The sequence below is a fragment of the Salmo trutta genome, unplaced genomic scaffold (assembly GCF_901001165.1).
Source record: "Salmo trutta unplaced genomic scaffold, fSalTru1.1, whole genome shotgun sequence".
In the NCBI taxonomy this organism is placed as follows: Eukaryota; Metazoa; Chordata; class Actinopteri; order Salmoniformes; family Salmonidae; genus Salmo; species Salmo trutta.
The window spans coordinates 40,239-65,000 of NW_021822775.1; the positions used below are offsets into that span (position 1 = coordinate 40,239).

Consider the following 24,762-nt stretch of genomic DNA (forward strand, 5'->3'; position numbering starts at 1 on the left):
TGGAATATCAAGAAGCTGATTAAACAGCATGATCATTACACAGGTGCACCTTGTGCTGGGAACAATAAAAGGCCACTCTAAAATGTACAGTTTTGTCTCACAGCACAATGCCACAGATATCTCAAGTTTTGAGTGAGCAATTGGCATGCTGACTACAGGAATGTTCACCAGAACTGTTGCCAGATAATTTCATGTTAATTGCTCTACCATCGAGTCGCCTCCGTCGTTTTAGAGAAATCGGCCTCAAAACCGCAGACCACGTGTAACCACGCCAGCCCAGGACCTCCACAATCCTGCGGGCTCGTCTGAAACCAGCCACCCAATGAAACTGGTTTTGCACAACCGAAGAATTTCTGCACCAACTGTCAGAAACCGTCTCAGGGAAGCTCGTCTGCGTGCTCGTCGTCCTCACCAGGGTCTTGACCTGACTACAGTTTGGCGTCGTAACTGACTTCAGTGGGGAAAATGTTCACCTTCGATGGCCACTGGCACGCTGGAGAAGTGTTCTCTTCACAGATGAATCCCGGTTTCCACTGTACCGGGCAGATGGCAGACAGCATGTATGGCGTCGTGTGGGCGAGCAGTTTGCTGATGTCAACATTGTGAACAGAGCAAGTCAGATGAATGCAGTGTCACAACGTGGGCCTCTTTGGGTATAGCGAGCACCATTCCCCCCTCTCTCTCTCCCCCCTACACCCAGGCTCTGTTATCGCAGGTCGTAAATTCCTCTCTCTCTTCCCCCTACACCCAGGCTCTGTTATCGCAGGTCGTAAATTCCTCTCTCTCTCCCCCCTACACCCAGGCTCTGTTATCGCAGGTCGTAAATTCCTAGAGGAGTCTCTCTCCTCATGGCCAGGCAGTATAGAGAGAGAGAGAGAGAGAGGTTTCACAGTAGAACAAAGGAACTTGGTATACATCACAGAACTTGAGAACTGAACAACGTCCATGTTCTGGAGAATGAAGAATCCAGCTACGACCGACCCGGTCCATTTTGTTTAATGTTTGTGAAACTCATTGAGAGACAATACAGCCACATTACCATAACTCTGTTTATACAAGAGTCTCAGTTGTGAGGCTTGCATCTAATTATTGTATAAAATGAATGAGTAAGGCCTTCCCTGTGGCTCAGTTGGTAGAGCATGGTGTTTGCAACGCCAGGGTTGTGGGTTCGATTCCCACGGGGGGCCCGCACAAACAAAAAAATAATCATGAAATGTATGCATTCACTACTGTAAGTCGCTCTGGATAAGAGCGTCTGCTGAATGACTAAAATGTAAAAATGAGTAAAGATGAAACTATTTGTGAAATTCTGTAATGTGATTTTTAAACTGTTTAATGAAGGAGAGTCCAATTCCCTTTTGGAGTTTAACTGAGTCGTAGGCCCGCCCAATGAGCACAGACATTGATCTGGAGTCATGGGACAGCCCCTTTCCTGCTGTTCTGGATATAAACCCCCGACAGACCACGCGTACCTCGAGCATCGAGGGAGCTAAGGTTTGAGGAGAGACCATAAAACCTAAGGTTGTAATGGTTGTTGAAACTCTGAGACTATCGATTCAGACAGAATAAGAGCAACTCTTCGATACTAAATGACTAGTCTGCAGCTAGGGATTATGTACCATTGGATGCGAGGACCGACAAAACATCTATTCTATAACGACATGGCTGAATGTTACTCTGAACTATCCATTCTAACCACGAAAGACGGGCGGATGAACATTCCAACAGAGATCACGACGACACACTGAGCGTAAATATATCCGAATGAGTGAGCGTTCATGTGCAAAGGATTAGCGTTTCAATGGTTATAATTATCAACTCTGTAGTGTCTCTTACCTTTTGTGCCCTTCTCAGTCCTTCTAACAAGCCGCCGGTTTAGCCCACTAGGGCACATTCCCCCATCATTTCCCTGTAACCATATCTACTGTCTGTTTATGCATTTCTGTGATTTATTTAGTTAGATAATAAATAAATGATTTTAAGACACAATTGATGTATGGATGACTCATAGTGAAGGCTGGGTTCGTGCAGATAACCAACAATTTACGACGTTTGGAATGGAGACTAACGTGAGGTAAAGAATAATTCATTAATCAGAAGACTAATCGATCAGATATTAAAATATCTGAAAGTTATATTAGGAAAATTATAACTTTGTAATCTGAATATTTTCCTTGGTGCCCCGACTTCCTAGTTAATTACATTTAAATGATTAGTTTAAATCACGTAATAATAATTACAGAGAATTGATTTGATAAAATAACAGTCTTCACTTTAATGATGCCAAAGACACGACAACAGAGATACCGTGACGAGATCCTGAGGCCCATTATGGTGCCATTCATCCACCACCATCACCTCATGTTTCAGCAGGATAATACACGGACCCTTGTCACAAGGATCTGGACACAATTCCTGGAAGCTGAAAACGTCCCAGTTCTTCCATGACCTGCATACTCACCAGACATGTCACCCATTGAGCATGTTTGGGATGCTCTGGATCGACGTGTGAACGACAGAGTGTTCCAGTTCCCGCCAATATCCAGTAACTTCACACAGCCATTGAAGAAGGAGTGGGACAACATTCCAACAGGCCACAATCAACAGCCTGATCAACTCGATGTGAAGGAGATGTGTCGTGCTGCGTTAGGCATGTGGTCACACCAGATATTGACTGGTTTTCTGATCCACACCCCTACCTTCTTTTTAAAGGCATCTGTGACCAACAGAGGGATGTCTGTATTCCCAGTCATGTGAAATCCATAGATTAGGACCTAATTCATTTGACTGATTTCCTTGTATGAACTGTAACTCAGTGAAATCTTTCGTTTATTTTTGTTCAGTGTAGATCATCCGATAGCTATTCCATACGATGTGATTGGCTGATACGTAAGATCGGTCACGCGTCTGCAGTTCGGCAGGAACTGGAACAATGTGTTGCTGTCGGTGATAATGACCATCTCAGTACTGTACCACACACCGTCCAGCCCCCCCCCCCCCCCCCCACACACACACACACACACACACACACAGAGTCTAGCCCCCCCACACACACACACACACACACACACAGAGTCCAGTCGTCCCCGCCCCCCCACACACACACACACACACACACACAGAGTCCAGCCGTCCCCGCCCCCCCCCCCCCACACACACACACACACAGAGTCTACCCCCCCCCCCCCACACACACAGAGTCCAGTCGTCCCCCCAGTTCTCCTGACCTCAATGGGACTTCCTGGAGGAATACAGAGTTCTCATGACCTCAATGTGACTTCCTGGAGGAATACAGAGCTCTCCTGACCTCAATGTGACTTCCTGGAGGAATACAGAGCTCTCCTGACCTCAATGTGACTTCCTGGAGGAATACAGAGCTCTCCTGACCTCAATGTGACTTCCTGGAGGAATACAGAGTTCTCCTGACCTCAATGGGACTTCCTGGAGGAATACAGAGCTCTCCTGACCTCAATGGGACTTCCTGGAGGAATACAGAGCTCTCCTGACCTCAATGTGACTTCCTGGAGGAATACAGAGTTCTCCTGACCTCAATGTGACTTCCTGGAGGAATACAGAGCTCTCCTCAATGTGACTTCCTGGAGGAATACAGGTTCAATAACAAAGGGGGAATTACAGCAGAGAGACACAACCGGGAAGAGAGAATTTTAATTTATTTTATTTAATCCAATAAAAATACATTTTTTCATTCAGGTTGATGATAGGAATTCCTTTTGTAGATCAACAGGGTGAGAGACCTGTCATGTCCACTACTCTGATACATTAGTGATTCCACTGGGCAGCTAAACTCCTCCTGAACTCTGACCTCTCTACCCTATCTGACCTGGGACTCTACGAGGTGTTGGCCTCCTGGTTGATGAGGGCACTGAGGTCCAGTCTGGTTTTGTCCAAAGCTGCCGTCTTGGCCCGGCGGGATGGACGAGGTACCGGCACCGAGTCTGGAACATTCTCCCCATCACTATGGAGGGAGAGGAGGGAGACAGAGAGGAGGAGGGGGAGGGAGGGAGACGGACGGAGAGGAGGGGGGAGACAAGAGGAGGAGGGGGAGGGAGACGGACGGAGAGGAGGGAGACAGAGAGGAGGAGGGGGAGGGAGACGGACGGAGAGGAGGGGGAGGGAGACGGACGGAGAGGAGGGGGGAGACAAGAGGAGGAGGGGGAGGGAGACAGAGAGGAGGAGGGGGAGGGAGACGGACGGAGAGGAGGGGGAGGGAGAGGAGGAGGACAAGAGAGGAGGAGGTTGAGGGAGACAGAGAGGAGGAGGGGGAGGGACAGAGACAGAGAGGAGGAGGGGGAGGGAGAGGAGGGGGACAGAGACAGAGAGGAGGAGGGGGAGGGAGAGGAGGGGGACAGAGAGGAGGAGGGGGAGGGAGAGGAGGGGGACAGAGACAGAGAGGAGGAGGGGGAGGGAGAGGAGGGGGACAGAGACAGAGAGGAGGAGGGGGAGGGAGAGGAGGGGGGAGACAAGAGGAGGAGGGGGAGGGAGAGGAGGGGGAGGGAGACAGAGAGGAGGAGGGGGAGGGAGAGGAGGGGGAGGGAGACAGAGAGGAGGAGGGGGAGGGAGACAGAGAGGAGGAGAAGTTAAAGGTGATATACAGAACGGATCCATTTCAACATTCAGGGACAATTAAGAAACTAATACAATACTACTGATACAATACTACTGATACAATACTACTGATACAATACTACTGATACAATACTACTGATACTACTGATACAATACTACTAATACAATACTACTGATACAATACTACTGATACAATACTACTGATACAATACTACTGATACTACTGATACAATACTACTGATACAATACTACTGGTACAATACTACTGATACAATACTACTGGTACAATACTACTGGTACAATACTACTGATTCAATACTACTAATACAATACTACTGATACAATACTACTAATACAATACTACTGATACAATACTACTGATACAATACTACTGGTACAATACTACTGATACAATACTACTGATACAATACTACTGGTACAATACTACTGGTACAATACTACTAATACAATACTACTGATACAATACTACTGATACAATACTACTGGTACAATACTACTGATACAATACTACTGGTACAATACTACTGGTACAATACTACTAATACAATACTACTGATACAATACTACTGATACAATACTACTGATACAATACTACTGATACAATACTACTGATACAATACTACTAATACAATACTACTAATACAATACTACTGATACAATACTACTAATACAATACTACTGATTCAATACTACTAATACAATACTACTGATACAATACTACTGATACAATACTACTGATACAATACTACTAATACAATACAACTAATACAATACTACTGATACAATACTACTGATACAATACTACTGATACAATACTACTGATTCAATACTACTGATTCAATACTACTAATACAATACTACTAATACAATACTACTGATACAATACTACTGATACAATACTACTGATACAATACTACTAATACAATACTACTAATACAATACTACTAATACAATACTACTGATTCAATACTACTGATTCAATACTACCAATACAATACTACTAATACAATACTACTGATACAATACTACTAATACAATACTACTAATACAATACTACTGATTCAATACTACTAATACAATACTACTGGTACAATACTACTGATACAATACTACTAATACAATACTACTGATACAATACTACTAACACAATACTACTAATACAATACTACTGGTACAATACTACTTCATGGTACAATGTTCACACACACACACACCCACAAAACACACACCCCTCCTCTCACCTCTCCTCGGAGGACTCTGCCGATCTGCTGGACTTCTTGGCTCCTTTGGCTGTGGAGGGTTTCCTCTGACCTACAGACACACACCACACACACACCACACACACACACACACACACACACACACACACACACACCACACACACACACACACACACACACACACACAGGATCAACTATGTGTGTTGCTCTTCCCTGTCAGAGGTTAGCAGGAGGTGTGTAACTTGGGGTAATACCTCTCTTGGGCCTCTTGGCAGACTGGTCCACGTCCTGGTTGGCAGCCTCTGTAGAGATGAAGACATTAGGAGTTCAATCTCTCTCTCTCTACCCTCAGTAGTAGTCTCCTCTCTCTCTCTCTCTCTCTACCCTCAGTAGTAGTCTCCTCTCTCTCTCTCTCTCTCTACCCTCAGTAGTAGTCTCCTCTCTCTCTCTACACTCAGTAGTAGTCTCCTCTCTCTCTCTACCCTCAGTAGTAGTCTCCTCTCTCTCTCTACCCTCAGTAGTAGTCTCCTCTCTCTCTCTACCCTCAGTAGTAGTCTCCTCTCTCTCTCTACCCTCAGTAGTAGTCTCCCCTCTCTCTCTACCCTCAGTAGTAGTCTCTCTCTCTCTCTACCCTCAGTAGTAGTCTCCTCTCTCTCTACCCTCAGTAGTAGTCCCCTCTCTCTCTCTCTACCCTCAGTAGTAGTCTCCTCTCTCTCTCTACCCTCAGTAGTAGTCTCCTCTCTCTCTCTCTACCCTCAGTAGTAGTCTCCTCTCTCTCTCTACCCTCAGTAGTAGTCTCCTCTCTCTCTCTACCCTCAGTAGTAGTCTCCTCTCTCTCTCTCTACCCTCAGTAGTAGTCTCCTCTCTCTCTCTACCCTCAGTAGTAGTCTCCTCTCTCTCTCTCTACCCTCAGTAGTAGTCTCCTCTCTCTCTCTCTACCCTCAGTAGTAGTCTCCTCTCTCTCTCTACCCTCAGTAGTAGTCTCCTCTCTCTCTCTCTACCCTCAGTAGTAGTCTCCTCTCTCTCTCTACCCTCAGTAGTAGTCTCCTCTCTCTCTCTACCCTCAGTAGTAGTCTCCTCTCTCTCTCTACCCTCAGTAGTAGTCTCCTCTCTCTCTCTACCCTCAGTAGTAGTCTCCTCTCTCTCTCTACCCTCAGTAGTAGTCTCCTCTCTCTCTCTACCCTCAGTAGTAGTCTCCTCTCTCTCTCTACCTCAGTAGTAGTCTCCTCTCTCTCTCTACCCTCAGTAGTAGTCTCCTCTCTCTCTCTACCCTCAGTAGTAGTCTCCTCTCTCTCTCTACCCTCAGTAGTAGTCTCCCTCTCTCTCTACCCTCAGTAGTAGTCTCCCTCTCTCTCTCTACCCTCAGTAGTAGTCTCCTCTCTCTCTCTACCCTCAGTAGTAGTCTCCTCTCTCTCTCTACCCTCAGTAGTAGTCTCCTCTCTCTCTCTACCCTCAGTAGTAGTCTCCTCTCTCTCTCTACCCTCAGTAGTAGTCTCCTCTCTCTCTCTCTACCCTCAGTAGTAGTCTCCTCTCTCTCTCTCTCTACCCTCAGTAGTAGTCTCCTCTCTCTCTACCCTCAGTAGTAGTCTCCTCTCTCTCTCTCTCTACCCTCTAGTAGTCTCCTCTCTCTCTCTCTCTACCCTCAGTATAGTCTCCTCTCTCTCTCTACCCCAGTAGTAGTCTCCTCTCTCTCTCTCTCTCTCTCTACCCTCAGTAGTAGTCTCCTCTCTCTCTCTCTACCCTCAGTAGTAGTCTCCTCTCTCTCTCTCTACCCTCAGTAGTAGTCTCCTCTCTCTCTACCCTCAGTAGTAGTCTCCTCTCTCTCTACCCTCAGTAGTAGTCTCCTCTCTCTCTCTACCCTCAGTAGTAGTCTCCTCTCTCTCTCTCTCTACCCTCAGTAGTAGTCTCCTCTCTCTCTACCCTCAGTAGTAGTCTCCTCTCTCTCTCTCTCTACCCTCAGTAGTAGTCTCCTCTCTCTCTCTCTCTACCCTCAGTAGTAGTCTCCTCTCTCTCTCTCTCTACCCTCAGTAGTAGTCTCCTCTCTCTCTACCCTCAGTAGTAGTCTCCTCTCTCTCTCTCTACCCTCAGTAGTAGTCTCCTCTCTCTCTCTACCCTCAGTAGTAGTCTCCTCTCTCTCTCTACCCTCAGTAGTAGTCTCCTCTCTCTACCCTCAGTAGTAGTCTCCCCTCTCTCTCTACCCTCAGTAGTAGTCTCCTCTCTCTCTACCCTCAGTAGTAGTCTCCTCTCTCTACCCTCAGTAGTAGTCTCCTCTCTCTCTCTCTCTACCCTCAGTAGTAGTCTCCTCTCTCTCTCTACCCTCAGTAGTAGTCTCCTCTCTCTCTCTACCCTCAGTAGTAGTCTCCTCTCTCTCTCTACCCTCAGTAGTAGTCTCCTCCTCTCTCTCTCTACCCTCAGTAGTAGTCTCCTCTCTCTCTCTACCCTCAGTAGTAGTCTCCTCTCTCTCTCTACCCTCAGTAGTAGTCTCCCCTCTCTCTCTACCCTCAGTAGTAGTCTCCCCTCTCTCTCTACCCTCAGTAGTAGTCTCCTCTCTCTCTCTACCCTCAGTAGTAGTCTCCTCTCTCTCTCTACCCTCAGTAGTAGTCTCCTCTCTCTCTCTCTCTACCCTCAGTAGTAGTCTCCTCTCTCTCTCGACCCTCAGTAGTAGTCTCCTCTCTCTCTCTCTACCCTCAGTAGTAGTCTCCTCTCTCTCTCTACCCTCAGTAGTAGTCTCCTCTCTCTCTCTCTACCCTCAGTAGTAGTCTCCTCTCTCTCTACCCTCAGTAGTAGTCTCCTCTCTCTCTCTACCCTCAGTAGTAGTCTCCTCTCTCTCTCTACCCTCAGTAGTAGTCTCCTCTCTCTCTACCCTCAGTAGTAGTCTCCTCTCTCTCTCTACCCTCAGTAGTAGTCTCCTCTCTCTCTCTACCCTCAGTAGTAGTCTCCTCTCTCTCTCTCTACCCTCAGTAGTAGTCTCCTCTCTCTCTCTCTACCCTCAGTAGTAGTCTCTCTCTCTACTCTACCCTCAGTAGTAGTCCCTCTCTCTCTCTACCCTCAGTAGTAGTCTCCCTCTCTCTCTCTACCCTCAGTAGTAGTCCCCTCTCTCTCTCTACCCTCAGTAGTAGTCTCCTCTCTCTCTCTCTCTACCCTCAGTAGTAGCTCTCTCCTCCTCTCTACCCTCAGTAGTAGTCTCCCTCTCTCTACCCTCAGTAGTAGTCTCCTCTCTCTCTCTACCTCAGTAGTAGTCTCCTACTCTCTCTCTACCCTCAGTAGTAGTCTCCTCTCTCTCTCTACCCTCAGTAGTAGTCTCCTCTCCTCTCTCTACCCTCAGTAGTGTCTCCTCTTCTCTCTACCCTCAGTAGTAGTCTCCTCCTCCTCTCTCACCTCCATCAGTAGTTCTCCTCTCTCTCTCTCCCTCAGTAGTAGTCTCCTCTCTCTCTCTCTCTACCCTCAGTAGTAGTCTCCTCTCTCTCTCTCTCTACCCTCAGTAGTAGTCTCCTCTCTCTCTCTACCCTCAGTAGTAGTCTCCTCTCTCTCTCTACCCTCAGTAGTAGTCTCCTCTCTCTCTCTCTACCCTCAGTAGTAGTCTCCTCTCTCTCTTTACCCTCAGTGTTGACATCTACAGGCTGTAGTGTCGTAGTGCTGAGATCTGGTTGGTTGTTGGAGTCCTGCAGCTGTCCAATCAGCTTCTCCACAGCACGCAGAGCGATGCGATCCTTCACCTCCTACACAGACATGGGTTAGCTTGGTGTCATCAGGAAATGTACGTGTTGTAACAGGGTCGCCAGGTCTCTTGTTGTCAGTACTGTACCTGTGTAACTTGCTGTAACAGGGTCGCCAGGTCTCTCGTTGTCAGTACTGTACCTGTGTAACTTGCTGTAACAGGGTCGCCAGGTCTCTCGTTGTCAGTACTGTACCTGTGTAACTTGCTGTAACAGGGTCACCAGGTCTCTCGTTGTCAGTACTGTACCTGTGTAACTTGCTGTAACAGGGTCACCAGGTCTCTCGTTGTCAGTACTGTACCTGTGTAACTTGCTGTAACAGGGTCGCCAGGTCTCTCGTTGTCAGTACTGTACCTGTGTAACTTGCTGTAACAGGGTCGCCAGGTCTCTCGTTGTCAGTACTGTACCTGTGTAACTTGCTGTAACAGGGTCACCAGGTCTCTCGTTGTCAGTACTGTACCTGTGTAACTTGCTGTAACAGGGTCACCAGGTCTCTCGTTGTCAGTACTGTACCTGTGTAACTTGCTGTAACAGGGTCGCCAGGTCTCTCGTTGTCAGTACTGTACCTGTGTAACTTGCTGTAACAGGGTCGCCAGGTCTCTCGTTGTCAGTACTGTACCTGTGTAACTTGCTGTAACAGGGTGACCAGGTCTCTCGTTGTCAGTACTGTACCTGTGTAACTTGCTGTAACAGGGTCGCCAGGTCTCTCGTTGTCAGTACTGTACCTGTGTAACTTGCTGTAACAGGGGTCGCCAGGTCTCTCGTTGTCAGTACTGTACCTGTGTAACTTGCTGTAACAGGGTGACCAGGTCTCTCGTTGTCAGTACTGTACCTGTGTAACTTGCTGTAACAGGGTCGCCAGGTCTCTCGTTGTCAGTACTGTACCTGTGTGACTTGCTGTAACAGGGTCGCCAGGTCTCTCGTTGTCAGTACTGTACCTGTGTAACTTGCTGTAACAGGGTCGCCAGGTCTCTCGTCGTGTTGCCGTCAGCACTGAGCTCCAGACTGCTCAGTACTTTGGCGTAGAGACGGACTTCTGGAGCCGACGGGTCTTTCAGCATCTCACCGCACACACGCACTGCCAGGTAGTCATGGACACACACCTCCTGCCCACACACACACGTTTAGCCTCCAGAGAACACACTTCAGACAGAGAGATGTATAGTGATTCTACATGTATAGTGATTCTACATGAATAGTGATTCTACATGTATAGTGATTCTACATGAATAGTGATTCTACATGTATAGTGATTCTACATGTATAGTGATTCTACATGTATAGTGATTCTACATGTATAGTGATTCTACATGTATAGTGATTCTACATGATTCTACATGAATAGTGATTCTACATGTATAGTGATTCTACATGTATAGTGATTCTACATGTATAGTGATTCTACATGATTCTACATGAATAGTGATTCTACATGTATAGTGATTCTACATGTATAGTGATTCTACATGAATAGTGATTCTACATGACATGAGTCTACATGAATAGTGATTCTACCTGTATATGATCTACATGTAAGTGATTCTACATGTATAGTGATTCTACATGTATAGTGATTCTACATGTATAGTGATTCTACATGAATAGTGATTCTACATGTATAGTGATTCTACATGAATAGTGATTCTACATGAATAGTGATTCTACATGATTCTACATGAATAGTGATTCTACATGTATAGTGATTCTACATGAATAGTGATTCTACATGTATAGTGATTCTACATGAATAGTGATTCTACATGATTCTACATGAATAGTGATTCTACATGAATAGTGATTCTACATGTATAGTGATTCTACATGAATAGTGATTCTACATGATTCTACATGAATAGTGATCTACATGAATAGTGATCTACATGATTTCCTACATGAATAGTGATTACTACATGATTCTACATGAATCGTGATTCTACATGAATAGGTGATTCTACATGATTCTACATGAATAGTGATTCTACATGTATAGTGAGTCTACATGAATAGGGATTCTACTACATGTATAGTGATTCTACATGATATACATGAATAGTGATTCTACATGTATAGAGGATTCGACATGAAATAGTGATTCTACATGTATAGTGATTGCTACATGTATAGTGATTCTACATGATTCTACATGATAGTGATTCTACATGAATAGTGATTCTACATGTATAGTGATTCTACATGAATAGTGATTCTACATGATTCTACATGAATAGTGATTCTACATGTATAGTGATTCTACATGTATAGTGATTCTACATGAATAGTGATTCTACATGATTCTACATGAATAGTGATTCTACATGAATAGTGATTCTACATGATTCTACATGAATAGTGATTCTACATGATTCTACATGAATAGTGATTCTACATGAATAGTGATTCTACATGATTCTACATGAATAGTGATTCTACATGTATAGTGATTCTACATGAATAGTGATTCTACATGTATAGTGATTCTACATGATTCTACATGAATAGTGATTCTACATGTATAGTGATTCTACATGAATAGTGATTCTACATGTATAGTGATTCTACATGTATAGTGATTCTACATGTATAGTGATTCTACATGTATAGTGATTCTACATGTATAGTGATTCTACATGATTCTACATGAATAGTGATTCTACATGAATAGTGATTCTACATGAATAGTGATTCTACATGTATAGTGATTCTACATGTATAGTGATTCTACATGAATAGTGATTCTACATGAATAGTGATTCTACATGAATAGTGATTCTACATGTATAGTGATTCTACATGTATAGTGATTCTACATGAATAGTGATTCTACATGATTCTACATGTATAGTGATTCTACATGAATAGTGATTCTACATGTATAGTGATTCTACATGAATAGTGATTCTACATGTATAGTGATTCTACATGTATAGTGATTCTACATGAATAGTGATTCTACATGTATAGTGATTCTACATGTATAGTGATTCTACATGTATAGTGATTCTACATGAATAGTGATTCTACATGTATAGTGATTCTACATGTATAGTGATTCTACATGTATAGTGATTCTACATGTATAGTGATTCTACATGATTCTACATGAATAGTGATTCTACATGTATAGTGATTCTACATGTATAGTGATTCTACATGTATAGTGATTCTACATGATTCTACATGAATAGTGATTCTACATGTATAGTGATTCTACATGTATAGTGATTCTACATGAATAGTGATTCTACATGAATAGTGATTCTACATGAATAGTGATTCTACATGTATAGTGATTCTACATGTATAGTGATTCTACATGTATAGTGATTCTACATGTATAGTGATTCTACATGTATAGTGATTCTACATGAATAGTGATTCTACATGTATAGTGATTCTACATGAATAGTGATTCTACATGAATAGTGATTCTACATGATTCTACATGAATAGTGATTCTACATGTATAGTGATTCTACATGATTCTACATGAATAGTGATTTCTACATGTATAGGTGATCTTACATGAATAGTTGATTTGATTTCTACATGTATAGTGATTTCTACATGATTCTACATGAATAGTGATCTACATGTTATAGTTGATTCCTACATGAATAGTGATTCTACATGTATAGTGAATTCTACATGTATAGTGATTCTACATGTATAGTGATTCTACATGTATAGTGATTCTACATGTATAGTGATTCTACATGATTCTACATGAATAGTGATTCTACATGAATAGTGATTCTACATGTATAGTGATTCTACATGATTCTACATGAATAGTGATTCTACATGAATAGTGATTCTACATGTATAGTGATTCTACATGTATAGTGATTCTACATGATTCTACATGAATAGTGATTCTACATGAATAGTGATTCTACATGAATAGTGATTCTACATGTATAGTGATTCTACATGTATAGTGATTCTACATGAATAGTGATTCTACATGAATAGTGATTCTACATGTATAGTGATTCTACATGTATAGTGATTCTACATGTATAGTGATTCTACATGAATAGTGATTCTACATGATTCTACATGTATAGTGATTCTACATGAATAGTGATTCTACATGAATAGTGATTCTACATGTATAGTGATTCTACATGTATAGTGATTCTACATGAATAGTGATTCTACATGTATAGTGATTCTACATGTATAGTGATTCTACATGTATAGTGATTCTACATGAATAGTGATTCTACATGAATAGTGATTCTACATGTATAGTGATTCTACATGTATAGTGATTCTACATGTATAGTGATTCTACATGAATAGTGATTCTACATGTATAGTGATTCTACATGTATAGTGATTCTACATGTATAGTGATTCTACATGTATAGTGATTCTACATGTATTGGATAATGTGATTTATTGAGATTGGATGTTCCAAACATATTGTTCACCGTGTGTCTGCTGTAGAGAGTCATGAGAAAACACGTTCTGATCAGTCATGGGAATAGATGTTGTCTGGCTCACTATTTAAAAAAACAAGATGGAGGACAAGCTTGTCGGATGAAAAATACAGGAATTTGGGCGCAGGTACAGCCGACGCTAACTATCAACATAAATAAATATAGATATTTATTACAAATCGAAAGTATTGATATATGGTCCAAAATAATGTTGTGATATGCAACTATGGACCCCCCCATCACTATTGTATAGATGTTATATTAAATATTACCTGTGTGTTAGAGGCCTGTATAACTATGGACCCCCCCCATCACTATTGTATAGATGTTATATTAAATATTACCTGTGTGTTAGAGGCCTGTATAACTATGGACCCCCCCCATCACTATTGTATAGATGTTATATTAAATATTACCTGTGTGTTAGAGGCCTGTATAACTATGGACCCCCCCCATCACTATTGTATAGATGTTATATTAAATATTACCTGTGTGTTAGAGGCCTGTATAACTATGGACCCCCCCATCACTATTGTATAGATGGTATGAGGTTGTATAGATGGTATAATGAGGTTGTATTACCTGTTGTATAGATGGTATAATGAGGTTGTATTACCTGTTGTATAGATGGTATAATGAGGTTGTATAGACGGTATAATGAGGTTGTATTACCTGTTGTATAGATGGTATAATGAGGTTGTATAGATGGTATAATGAGGTTGTATTACCTGTTGTATAGATGGTATAATGAGGTTGTATAGATGGTATAATGAGGTTGTATAGATGGTATAATGAGGTTGTATTACCTGTTGTATAGATGGTATACTGAGGTTGTATTACCTGTTGTATAGATGGTATACTGAGGTTGTATTACCTGTTGTATAGATGGTATAATGAGGTTGTATAGATGGTATACTGAGGTTGTATTACCTGGTGTATAGATGGTATAATGAGGTTGTATAGACGGTATAATGAGGTTGTATTACCTGTTGTATAGATGGTATAATGAGGTTGTATTAAATATTACCTGTTGTATAGATGGTATAATGAGGTTGTATAGATGGTATAATGAGGTTGTATTACCTGTTGTATAGATGGTATAACGAGGTTGTATTACCTGTTGTATAATGAGGTTGTATTACCTGTTGTATAGATGGTATAATGAGGTTGTATAGATGGTATATTGAGGTTGTATAGATGGTATAATGAGGTTGTATTACCTGTTGTATAGATGGGATAATGAGGTTGTATAGATGGGATAATGAGGTTGTATAGATGGTATAATGAGGTTGTATAGATGGTATAATGAGGTTGTATAGATGGTATAATGAGGTTGTATTACCTGTTGTATAGATGGTATAATGAGGTTGTATAGACGGTATAATGAGGTTGTATTACCTGTTGTATAGATGGTATAAGGAGGTTGTATTACCTGTTGTATAGATGGTATAATGAGGTTGTATTACCTGTTGTATAGATGGTATAATGAGGTTGTATAGATGGTATAATGAGGTTGTATAGACGGTATAATGAGGTTGTATTACCTGTTGTATAGATGGTATAATGAGGTTGTATTACCTGTTGTATAGATGGTATAATGAGGTTGTATTACCTGTTGTATAGACGGTATAATGAGGTTGCATAGATGGTATAATGAGGTTGTATTACCTGTTGTATAGATGGTATAATGAGGTTGTATAGATGGGATAATGAGGTTATATTACCTGTTGTATAGATGGTATAATGAGGTTGTATAGATGGTATAATGAGGTTGTATAGATGGTATAATGAGGTTGTATTACCTGTTGTATAGACGGTATAATGAGGTTGTATTAAATATGACCTGTTGTATAGATGGTATAATGAGGTTGTATTAAATATGACCTGTTGTATAGATGGTATAATGAGGTTGTATTACCTGTTGTATAGACGGTATAATGAGGTTGTATTACCTGTTGTATAGATGGTATAATGAGGTTGTATTACCTGTTGTATAGACGGTATAATGAGGTTGTATTACCTGTTGTATAGATGGTATAATGAGGTTGTATAGATGGTATAATGAGGTTGTATTACCTGTTGTATAGATGGTATAATGAGGTTGTATTACCTGTTGTATAGACGGTATAATGAGGTTGTATTACCTGTTGTATAGATGGTATAATGAGGTTGTATAGATGGTATAATGAGGTTGTATTACCTGTTGTATAGATGGTATAATGAGGTTGTATTACCTGTGGGTCTCCAGGCTTTATGAGAGAGCTGGACCGCGTCAGCTCGACCAGCAGCTCTGCTACGTTCGTGACGTCCACCTCGGCCAGTGGAGACGTAGCCGGAGCGTTCAGCAGGGTCTGTAGGGTGGGCAGGAAACACTCCTCCACACACTCCTGGTGGGCCCTGAACACACACACACACAGAGTCAGTAAACACACTCCTGGTGGGCCCTGAACACACACACACAGAGTCAGTAAACACACTGCTGGTGGGCCCTGAACACACACACACACACACACACACACACACTCCTGGTGGGCCCTGAACACACACAGTCAGTAAACACGTAAATATGATTCATGTAGTAACCAAAACGGTGTTAAATAAATCAAAAATATATTTTATATGAGATTTTATGAAGTAGCCACTCTTTGCCTTGATGTTATTTCATAGTGTTGATGTCTTCACTATTATTCTACAATGTAGAAAATATTAAAAATAAAATAAAAACCCTGGAATGAGTAGATCTGTCCAAACGTTTGACTGGTCCTGTACATGTAGTGTATCTAGGGGTCAGAGTGTATCTAGGGGTCAGAGTGTATCTAGGGGTCAGAGTGTATCTAGGGGTCAGAGTGTATCTAGGGGTCAGAGTGTATCTAGGGGTCAGAGTGTATCTAGGGGTCAGAGTTTATCCCCAGTGTATCTAGGGGTCAGAGTGTATCTAGGGGTCAGAGTGTATCTAGGGGTCAGAGTGTATCTAGGGGTCAGAGTGTATCTAGGGGTCAGAGTGTATCTAGGGGTCAGAGTTTATCCCCAGTGTATCTAGGGGTCAGAGTTTATCCCCAGTGTATCTAGGGGTCAGAGTGTATCTAGGGGTCAGAGTGTATCTAGGGGTCAGAGTGTATCTAGGGGTCAGAGTGTATCTAGGGGTCAGAGTGTATCTAGGGGTCAGAGTTTATCCCCAGTGTACCTAGGGGTCAGAGTGTATCTAGGGGTCAGAGTGTATCTAGGGGTCAGAGTGTATCTAGGGGTCAGAGTTTATCCCCAGTGTATCTAGGGGTCAGAGTGTATCTAGGGGTCAGAGTGTATCTAGGGGTCAGAGTGTATCTAGGGGTCAGAGTTTATCCCCAGTGTATCTAGGGGTCAGAGTTTATCCCCAGTGTATCTAGGGGTCAGAGTGTATCTAGGGGTCAGAGTGTATCCCCAGTGTATCTAGGGGTCAGAGTTTATCCCCAGTGTATCTAGGGGTCAGAGTTTATCCCCAGTGTATCTAGGGGTCAGAGTTTATCCCCAGTGTATCTAGGGGTCAGAGTTTATCCCCAGTGTATCTAGGGGTCAGAGTTTATCCCCAGTGTATCTAGGGGTCAGAGTTTATCCCCAGTGTATCTAGGGGTCAGAGTGTATCTAGGGGTCAGTGTATCTATGGGTCAGAGTGTATCCCCAGTGTATCTAGGGGTCAGAGTGTATCTAGGGGTCAGAGTTTATCCCCAGTGTATCTAGGGGTCAGAGTGTATCTAGGGGTCAGAGTGTATCTAGGGGTCAGAGTGTATCTAGGGGTCAGAGTGTATCTAGGGGTCAGAGTGTATCCCCAGTGTATCTAGGGGTCAGAGTGTATCTAGGGGTCAGAGTGTATCTAGGGGTCAGAGTGTATCTAGGGGTCAGAGTGTATCTAGGGGTCAGAGGGTATCTAGGGGTCAGAGGGTATCTAGGGGTCAGAGGGTATCTAGGGGTCAGAGGGTATCTAGGGGTCAGAGTGTATCCCCAGTGTATCTAGGGGTCAGAGTGTATCTAGGGGTCAGAGTGTATCTAGGGGTCAGAGTGTATCTAGGGGTCAGAGTTTATCCCCAGTGTATCTAGGGGTCAGAGTTTATCCCCAGTGTATCTAGGGGTCAGAGTTTATCCCCAGTGTATCTAGGGGTCAGAGTGTATCTAGGGGTCAGAGTGTATCTAGGGGTCAGAGTGTATCTAGGGGTCAGAGTGTATCTAGGGGTCAGAGTGTATCTAGGGGTCAGAGTGTATCTAGGGGTCAGAGTGTATCTAGGGGTCAGAGTGTATCTAGGGGTCAGAGTGTATCTAGGGGTCAGAGTGTATCTAGGGGTCAGAGTTTATCCCCAGTGTATCTAGGGGTCAGAGTGTATCTAGGGGTCAGAGTGTATCTAGGGGTCAGAGTTTATCCCCAGTGTACCTAGGGGTCAGAGTGTATCTAGGGGTCAGAGTGTATCTAGGGGTCAGAGTTTATCCCCAGTGTATCTAGGGGTCAGAGTTTATCCCCAGTGTATCTAGGGGTCAGAGTGTATCTAGGGGTCAGAGGGTATCTAGGGGTCAGAGTGTATCTAGGGGTCAGAGTGTATCTAGGGGTCAGAGTGTATCTAGGGGTCAGAGTGTATCTAGGGGTCAGTGTATCTAGGGGTCAGAGTGTATCTAGGGGTCAGAGGGTATCTAGGGGTCAGAGTGTATCTAGGGGTCAGAGTTTATCCCAGTGTATCTAGGGGTCAGAGTGTATCTAGGGGTCAGAGGGTATCTAGGGGTCAGAGTGTATCTAGGGGTCAGAGTGTATCTAGGGGTCAGAGTGTATCTAGGGGTCAGTGTATCTAGGGGTCAGAGTGTATCTAGGGGTCAGAGTGTATCTAGGGGTCAGAGGGTATCTAGGGGTCAGAGTGTATCTAGGGGTCAGAGTGTATCTAGGGGTCAGAGGGTATCTAGGGGTCAGAGTGTATCTAGGGGTCAGAGTGTATCTAGGGGTCAGAGGGTATCTAGGGGTCAGAGTGTATCTAGGGGTCAGAGTGTATCTAGGGGTCAGAGGGTATCTAGGGGTCAGAGGGTATCTAGGGGTCAGAGTGTATCTAGGGGTCAGAGTGTATCTAGGGGTCAGAGTGTATCTAGGGGTCAGAGTTTATCCCCAGTGTATCTAGGGGTCAGAGTGTATCTAGGGGTCAGAGGGTATCTAGGGGTCAGAGTGTATCTAGGGGTGTGTAGTACCTGCTCTCCCGGGCGTACAGCTGGAAGAACACTCCGAGGCAGTGGCGTAGTCTGGTGTCGCCCTCGGTGACGGGGTTGTACCATAGCAACACCAATCGGGAGAGGAGCTTGGCACTGGTGATCCGCCCGGAATACATCAGCTTGGCCAGACCCTCCGCTGTCTCTGTACGCAGCTCAGACACCTGCGTGCACACACACACACACACACAAACCGAATCATAAATACACACACACACACACAGAGAGAATCATAAATACACACACACACACACACACACACACACACACACACACCGAATCATAAATACACACACACACAGAGAGAATCATAAATACACACACACACACACACACACACACACACACACACAGAGAGAATCATAAATACACACACACCGAATCATAAATACACACAGTGTGTCTTCCCAATACATTTTAAAATTGTCCAAAAACCTCACACACCTGCATCCACACACACACACACTTTCTAACACACACCTCGCTGTCCAGGAAGTCGGACAGCATCATCAGGATGGACTGAGCGGTGCTGCTTCCTTCCTCCGGCTCCTCCCCTTTCTCCTGGTCTTCCTGGTCGGCTGGCGAATGGGAGGTCTGGTGGGCGGGGCTGGGGCCGGGGCGTTCAGCCAGCAGTGTGAAGCCGTAGAGGAGAAGCAGGTCGACGACCGACCTCAGAGCGCTGATACGGATCTTAGCCTCGTCTAGCTGGGCTATCTACAGAGACAGAGGGTCAATACCTCGTCTAGCTGGGCTATCTACAGAGACAGAGGGTCAATACCTCGTCTAGCTGGGCTATCTACAGAGACCGAGGGCGACCTCGTCTAGCTGGGCTATCTACAGAGACCGATACTGACCTCATCTAGCTGGGCTATCTACAGAGACCGATACTGACCTCATCGAGCTGGGCTATCTACAGAGACCGATACTGACCTCATCTAGCTGGGCTATCTACAGAGACCAATACTGACCTCGTCTATCTGGGCTATCTACAGAGACCGAGGGCGACCTCGTCTAGCTGGGCTATCTACAGAGACCGATACTGACCTCATCTAGCTGGGCTATCTACAGAGACCGATACTGACCTAATCTAGCTGGGCTATCTACAGAGACCGATACTGACCTCATCTAGCTGGGCTATCTACAGAAACCGATGCTGACCTCATCTAGCTGGGCTATCTACAGAGACCGATACTGACCTCATCTAGCTGGGCTATCTACAGAGACCGATACTGACCTCATCGAGCTGGGCTATCTACAGAGACCGATACTGACCTCATCGAGCTGGGCTATCTACAGAGACCGATACTGACCTCATCGAGCTGGGCTATCTACAGAGACCGAGGGTGACCTCATCTAGCTGGGCTATCTACAGAGACCAATACTGACCTCATCTAGCTGGGCTATCTACAGAGACCGATACTGACCTCATCTAGCTGGGCTATCTACAGAGACCGAGGGCGACCTCGTCTAGCTGGGCTATCTACAGAGACCGAGGGCGACCTCGTCTAGCTGGGCTATCTACAGAGACCAATACTGACCTCATCTAGCTGGGCTATCTACAGAGACCGATACTGACCTCATCTAGCTGGGCTATCTACAGAGACCGATACTGACCTCATCGAGCTGGGCTATCTACAGAGACCAATACTGACCTCATCTAGCTGGGCTATCTACAGAGACCGAGGGTGACCTCATCTAGCTGGGCTATCTACAGAGACCGATACTGACCTCATCTAGCTGGGCTATCTACAGAGACCGAGGGTGACCTCATCTAGCTGGGCTATCTACAGAGACCGATACTGACCTCATCTAGCTGGGCTATCTACAGAGACCGATACTGACCTCATCTAGCTGGGCTATCTACAGAGACCGAGGGCGACCTCGTCTAGCTGGGCTATCTACAGAGACCGAGGGCGACCTCGTCTAGCTGGGCTATCTACAGAGACCGATACTGACCTCATCGAGCTGGGCTATCTACAGAGACCGATACTGACCTCATCGAGCTGGGCTATCTACAGAGACCGATACTGACCTCATCTAGCTGGGCTATCTACAGAGACCAATACTGACCTCATCTAGCTGGGCTATCTACAGAGACCGATACTGACCTCATCGAGCTGGGCTATCTACAGAGACCGATACTGACCTCATCGAGCTGGGCTATCTACAGAGACCAATACTGACCTCATCTAGCTGGGCTATCTACAGAGACCGATACTGACCTCATCTAGCTGGGCTATCTACAGAGACCGAGGGTGATGCTGGGCTATCTACAGAGACCGAGGGCGATGCTGACCTCGTCTAGCTGGGCTATCTACAGAGACCGAGGGCGATGCTGACCTCATCTAGCTGGGCTATCTACAGAGACCGATACTGACCTCATCTAGCTGGGCTATCTACAGAGACCGATACTGACCTCATCGAGCTGGGCTATCTACAGAGACCGATGCTGACCTCATCTAGCTGGGCTATCTACAGAGACCGATGCTGACCTCATCTAGCTGGGCTATCTACAGAGACCTGGTGTTATTATTGTGTTACCTGCAGCAGCAGCACCAGATGTGTGTTGACCAGGTCTTTGCTGTGCAGAGCACAGGTCCCCAAACACAGGACTGCCATGTTCCTCACCGCTGGCTGGGCGTTGGATATACTGGGCAGGATCTGAGGGAGGAGAGGGAGGGAGGAGAGGAGAGGGAGGATAGAGGGAGGGAGGAGAGGGGAGGAGAGAGGGAGGGAGGGGGGGAGGAGAAGGGGAGGGAGGAGAGGGGAGGGAGGGAGGAGAGGGAGGGGGGGGAGGAGAAGGGGAGGGAGGGAGGGATCTGTTAACTTATTTGGGCTTTTACAGGAATTTGTCTGGCATTCAAGAGTTAAAGACTAACATTAAACCATCAACATGACATAGATAAATAACAACAACAAAAAAAACACACAGCTAAACAAACAAGCTTCTGTAAAAGTCGCTGCAAATACAGTATAAAGGGTCCAGTACGTTAGGTTAGACAGTACCAGAGAGGACATGGTGGGGTCCAGTACGTTAGGTTAGACAGTACCAGAGAGGACATGGTGGGGGTCCAGTACGTTAGGTTAGACAGTACCAGAGAGGACATGGTGGGGTCCAGTACGTTAGGTTAGACAGTACCAGAGAGGACATGGTGGGGTCCAGTACGTTAGGTTAGACAGTACCAGAGAGGACATGGTGGGGGTCCAGTACGTTAGGTTAGACAGGACCAGAGGGGACATGGTGGGGTCCAGTACGTTAGGTTAGATTAGACAGTACCAGAGAGGACATGGTGGGGTCCAGTACGTTAGGTTAGACAGTACCAGAGAGGACATGGTGGGGTCCAGTACGTTAGGTTAGACAGTACCAGAGAGGACATGGTGGGGGTCCAGTACGTTAGGTTAGACAGGACCAGAGAGGACATGGTGGGGTCCAGTACGTTAGGTTAGACAGTACCAGAGAGGACATGGTGGGGTCCAGTACGTTAGACAGGACCAGAGAGGACATGGTGGGGTCCAGTACGTTAGGTTAGACAGTACCAGAGAGGACATGGTGGGGGTCCAGTACGTTAGGTTAGACAGTACCAGAGAGGACATGGTGGGGGTCCAGTACGTTAGGTTAGACAGTACCAGAGAGGACATGGTGGGGGTCCAGTACGTTAGGTTAGACAGGACCAGAGAGGACATGGTGGGAGTCCAGTACGTTAGGTTAGACAGTACCAGAGAGGACATGGTGGGGGTCCAGTACGTTAGGTTAGACAGTACCAGAGAGGACATGGTGGGGTCCAGTACGTTAGGTTAGACAGTACCAGAGAGGACATGGTGGGGTCCAGTACGTTAGGTTAGACAGTACCAGAGAGGACATGGTGGGGTCCAGTACGTTAGGTTAGACAGTACCAGAGAGGACATGGTGGGGTCCAGTACGTTAGGTTAGACAGTACCAGAGAGGACATGGTGGGGTCCAGTACGTTAGACAGTACCAGAGAGGACATGGTGGGGGTCCAGTATGTTAGGTTAGACAGTACCAGAGAGGACATGGTGGGGTCCAGTACGTTAGGTTAGACAGTACCAGAGAGGACATGGTGGGGTCCAGTACGTTAGGTTAGACAGTACCAGAGGACATGGTGGGGGTCCAGTACGTTAGGTTAGACAGGACCAGAGAGGACATGGTGGGGTCCAGTACGTTAGGTTAGACAGTACCAGAGAGGACATGGTGGGGTCCAGTACGTTAGGTTAGACAGTACCAGAGAGGACATGGTGGGGTCCAGTACGTTAGGTTAGACAGGACCAGAGAGGACATGGTGGGGTCCAGTACGTTAGGTTAGACAAAACCAGAGAGGACATGGTGGGGGTCCAGTACGTTAGGTTAGACAGTACCAGAGAGGACATGGTGGGGTCCAGTACGTTAGGTTAGACAGTACCAGAGAGGACATGGTGGGGTCCAGTACGTTAGGTTAGACAGGACCAGAGAGGACATGGTGGGGTCCAGTACGTTAGACAGGACCAGAGAGGACATGGTGGGGTCCAGTACGTTAGGTTAGACAGTACCAGAGAGGACATGGTGGGGTCCAGTACGTTAGGTTAGACAGGACCAGAGAGGACATGGTGGGGTCCAGTACGTTAGGTTAGACAGGACCAGAGAGGACATGGTGGGGGTCCAGTACGTTAGGTTAGACAGTACCAGAGAGGACATGGTGGGGGTCCAGTACGTTAGGTTAGACAGTACCAGAGAGGACATGGTGGGGTCCAGTACGTTAGGTTAGACAGGACCAGAGAGGACATGGTGGGGTCCAGTACGTTAGGTTAGACAGGACCAGAGAGGACATGGTGGGGTCCAGTACGTTAGACAGGACCAGAGAGGACATGGTGGGGGTCCAGTACGTTAGGTTAGACAGTACCAGAGAGGACATGGTGGGGTCCAGTACGTTAGGTTAGACAGGACCAGAGAGGACATGGTGGGGTCCAGTACGTTAGGTTAGATTAGACAGTACCAGAGAGGACATGGTGGGGTCCAGTACGTTAGGTTAGACAGTACCAGAGAGGACATGGTGGGGGTCCAGTACGTTAGGTTAGACAGTACCAGAGAGGACATGGTGGGGTCCAGTACGTTAGGTTAGACAGGACCAGAGAGGACATGGTGGGGTCCAGTACGTTAGACAGGACCAGAGAGGACATGGTGGGGGTCCAGTACGTTAGGTTAGACAGTACCAGAGAGGACATGGTGGGGGTCCAGTACGTTAGGTTAGACAGTACAGTACCAGAGAGGACATGGTGGGGGTCCAGTACGTTAGGTTAGACAGTACCAGAGAGGACATGGTGGGGGTCCAGTACGTTAGGTTAGACAGGACCAGAGAGGACATGGTGGGGTCCAGTACGTTAGATTAGACAGGACCAGAGAGGACATGGTGGGGGTCCAGTACGTTAGGTTAGACAGTACCAGAGAGGACATGGTGGGGTCCAGTACGTTAGATTAGATTAGACAGTACCAGAGAGGACATGGTGGGGTCCAGTACGTTAGGTTAGACAGTACCAGAGAGGACATGGTGGGGGTCCAGTACGTTAGGT

General features: G+C 45.3%; 1 protein-coding gene and 2 long non-coding RNA genes across 3 annotated transcripts in view; 1 reads left to right on the forward strand and 2 right to left on the reverse strand.

The window, feature by feature from the left end:
- Positions 1-3,653: 3,653 nt before the first annotated feature.
- The window catches only part of LOC115184293 (condensin complex subunit 3-like), a 48,384-nt gene continuing 27,275 nt past the window's right edge, over positions 3,654-24,762 (reverse strand). The window contains exons 14-22 of the mRNA XM_029745325.1: positions 21,742-21,861; positions 19,681-19,914; positions 19,183-19,364; positions 16,224-16,386; positions 10,483-10,650; positions 9,427-9,547; positions 6,083-6,130; positions 5,850-5,919; positions 3,654-3,976 (exon numbers count right to left, since the gene is read on the reverse strand). Of these exons, the coding sequence (XP_029601185.1) occupies positions 3,850-3,976; positions 5,850-5,919; positions 6,083-6,130; positions 9,427-9,547; positions 10,483-10,650; positions 16,224-16,386; positions 19,183-19,364; positions 19,681-19,914; positions 21,742-21,861 (1,233 nt within the window). The 3' untranslated portion in view covers positions 3,654-3,849. The remainder of the gene's footprint in view (positions 3,977-5,849; positions 5,920-6,082; positions 6,131-9,426; positions 9,548-10,482; positions 10,651-16,223; positions 16,387-19,182; positions 19,365-19,680; positions 19,915-21,741; positions 21,862-24,762) is intronic.
- Positions 14,552-15,604, forward strand: LOC115184295 (uncharacterized). The gene is made up of 7 exons (XR_003874265.1): positions 14,552-14,595; positions 14,652-14,707; positions 14,854-14,999; positions 15,041-15,074; positions 15,178-15,299; positions 15,412-15,479; positions 15,524-15,604. It is a non-coding gene; the product is annotated as an uncharacterized LOC115184295 (long non-coding RNA).
- On the reverse strand, positions 15,009-15,483 carry LOC115184294 (uncharacterized). The gene is made up of 3 exons (XR_003874264.1): positions 15,422-15,483; positions 15,210-15,331; positions 15,009-15,072 (listed from the first exon to the last, which is right to left on the reverse strand). It is a non-coding gene; the product is annotated as an uncharacterized LOC115184294 (long non-coding RNA).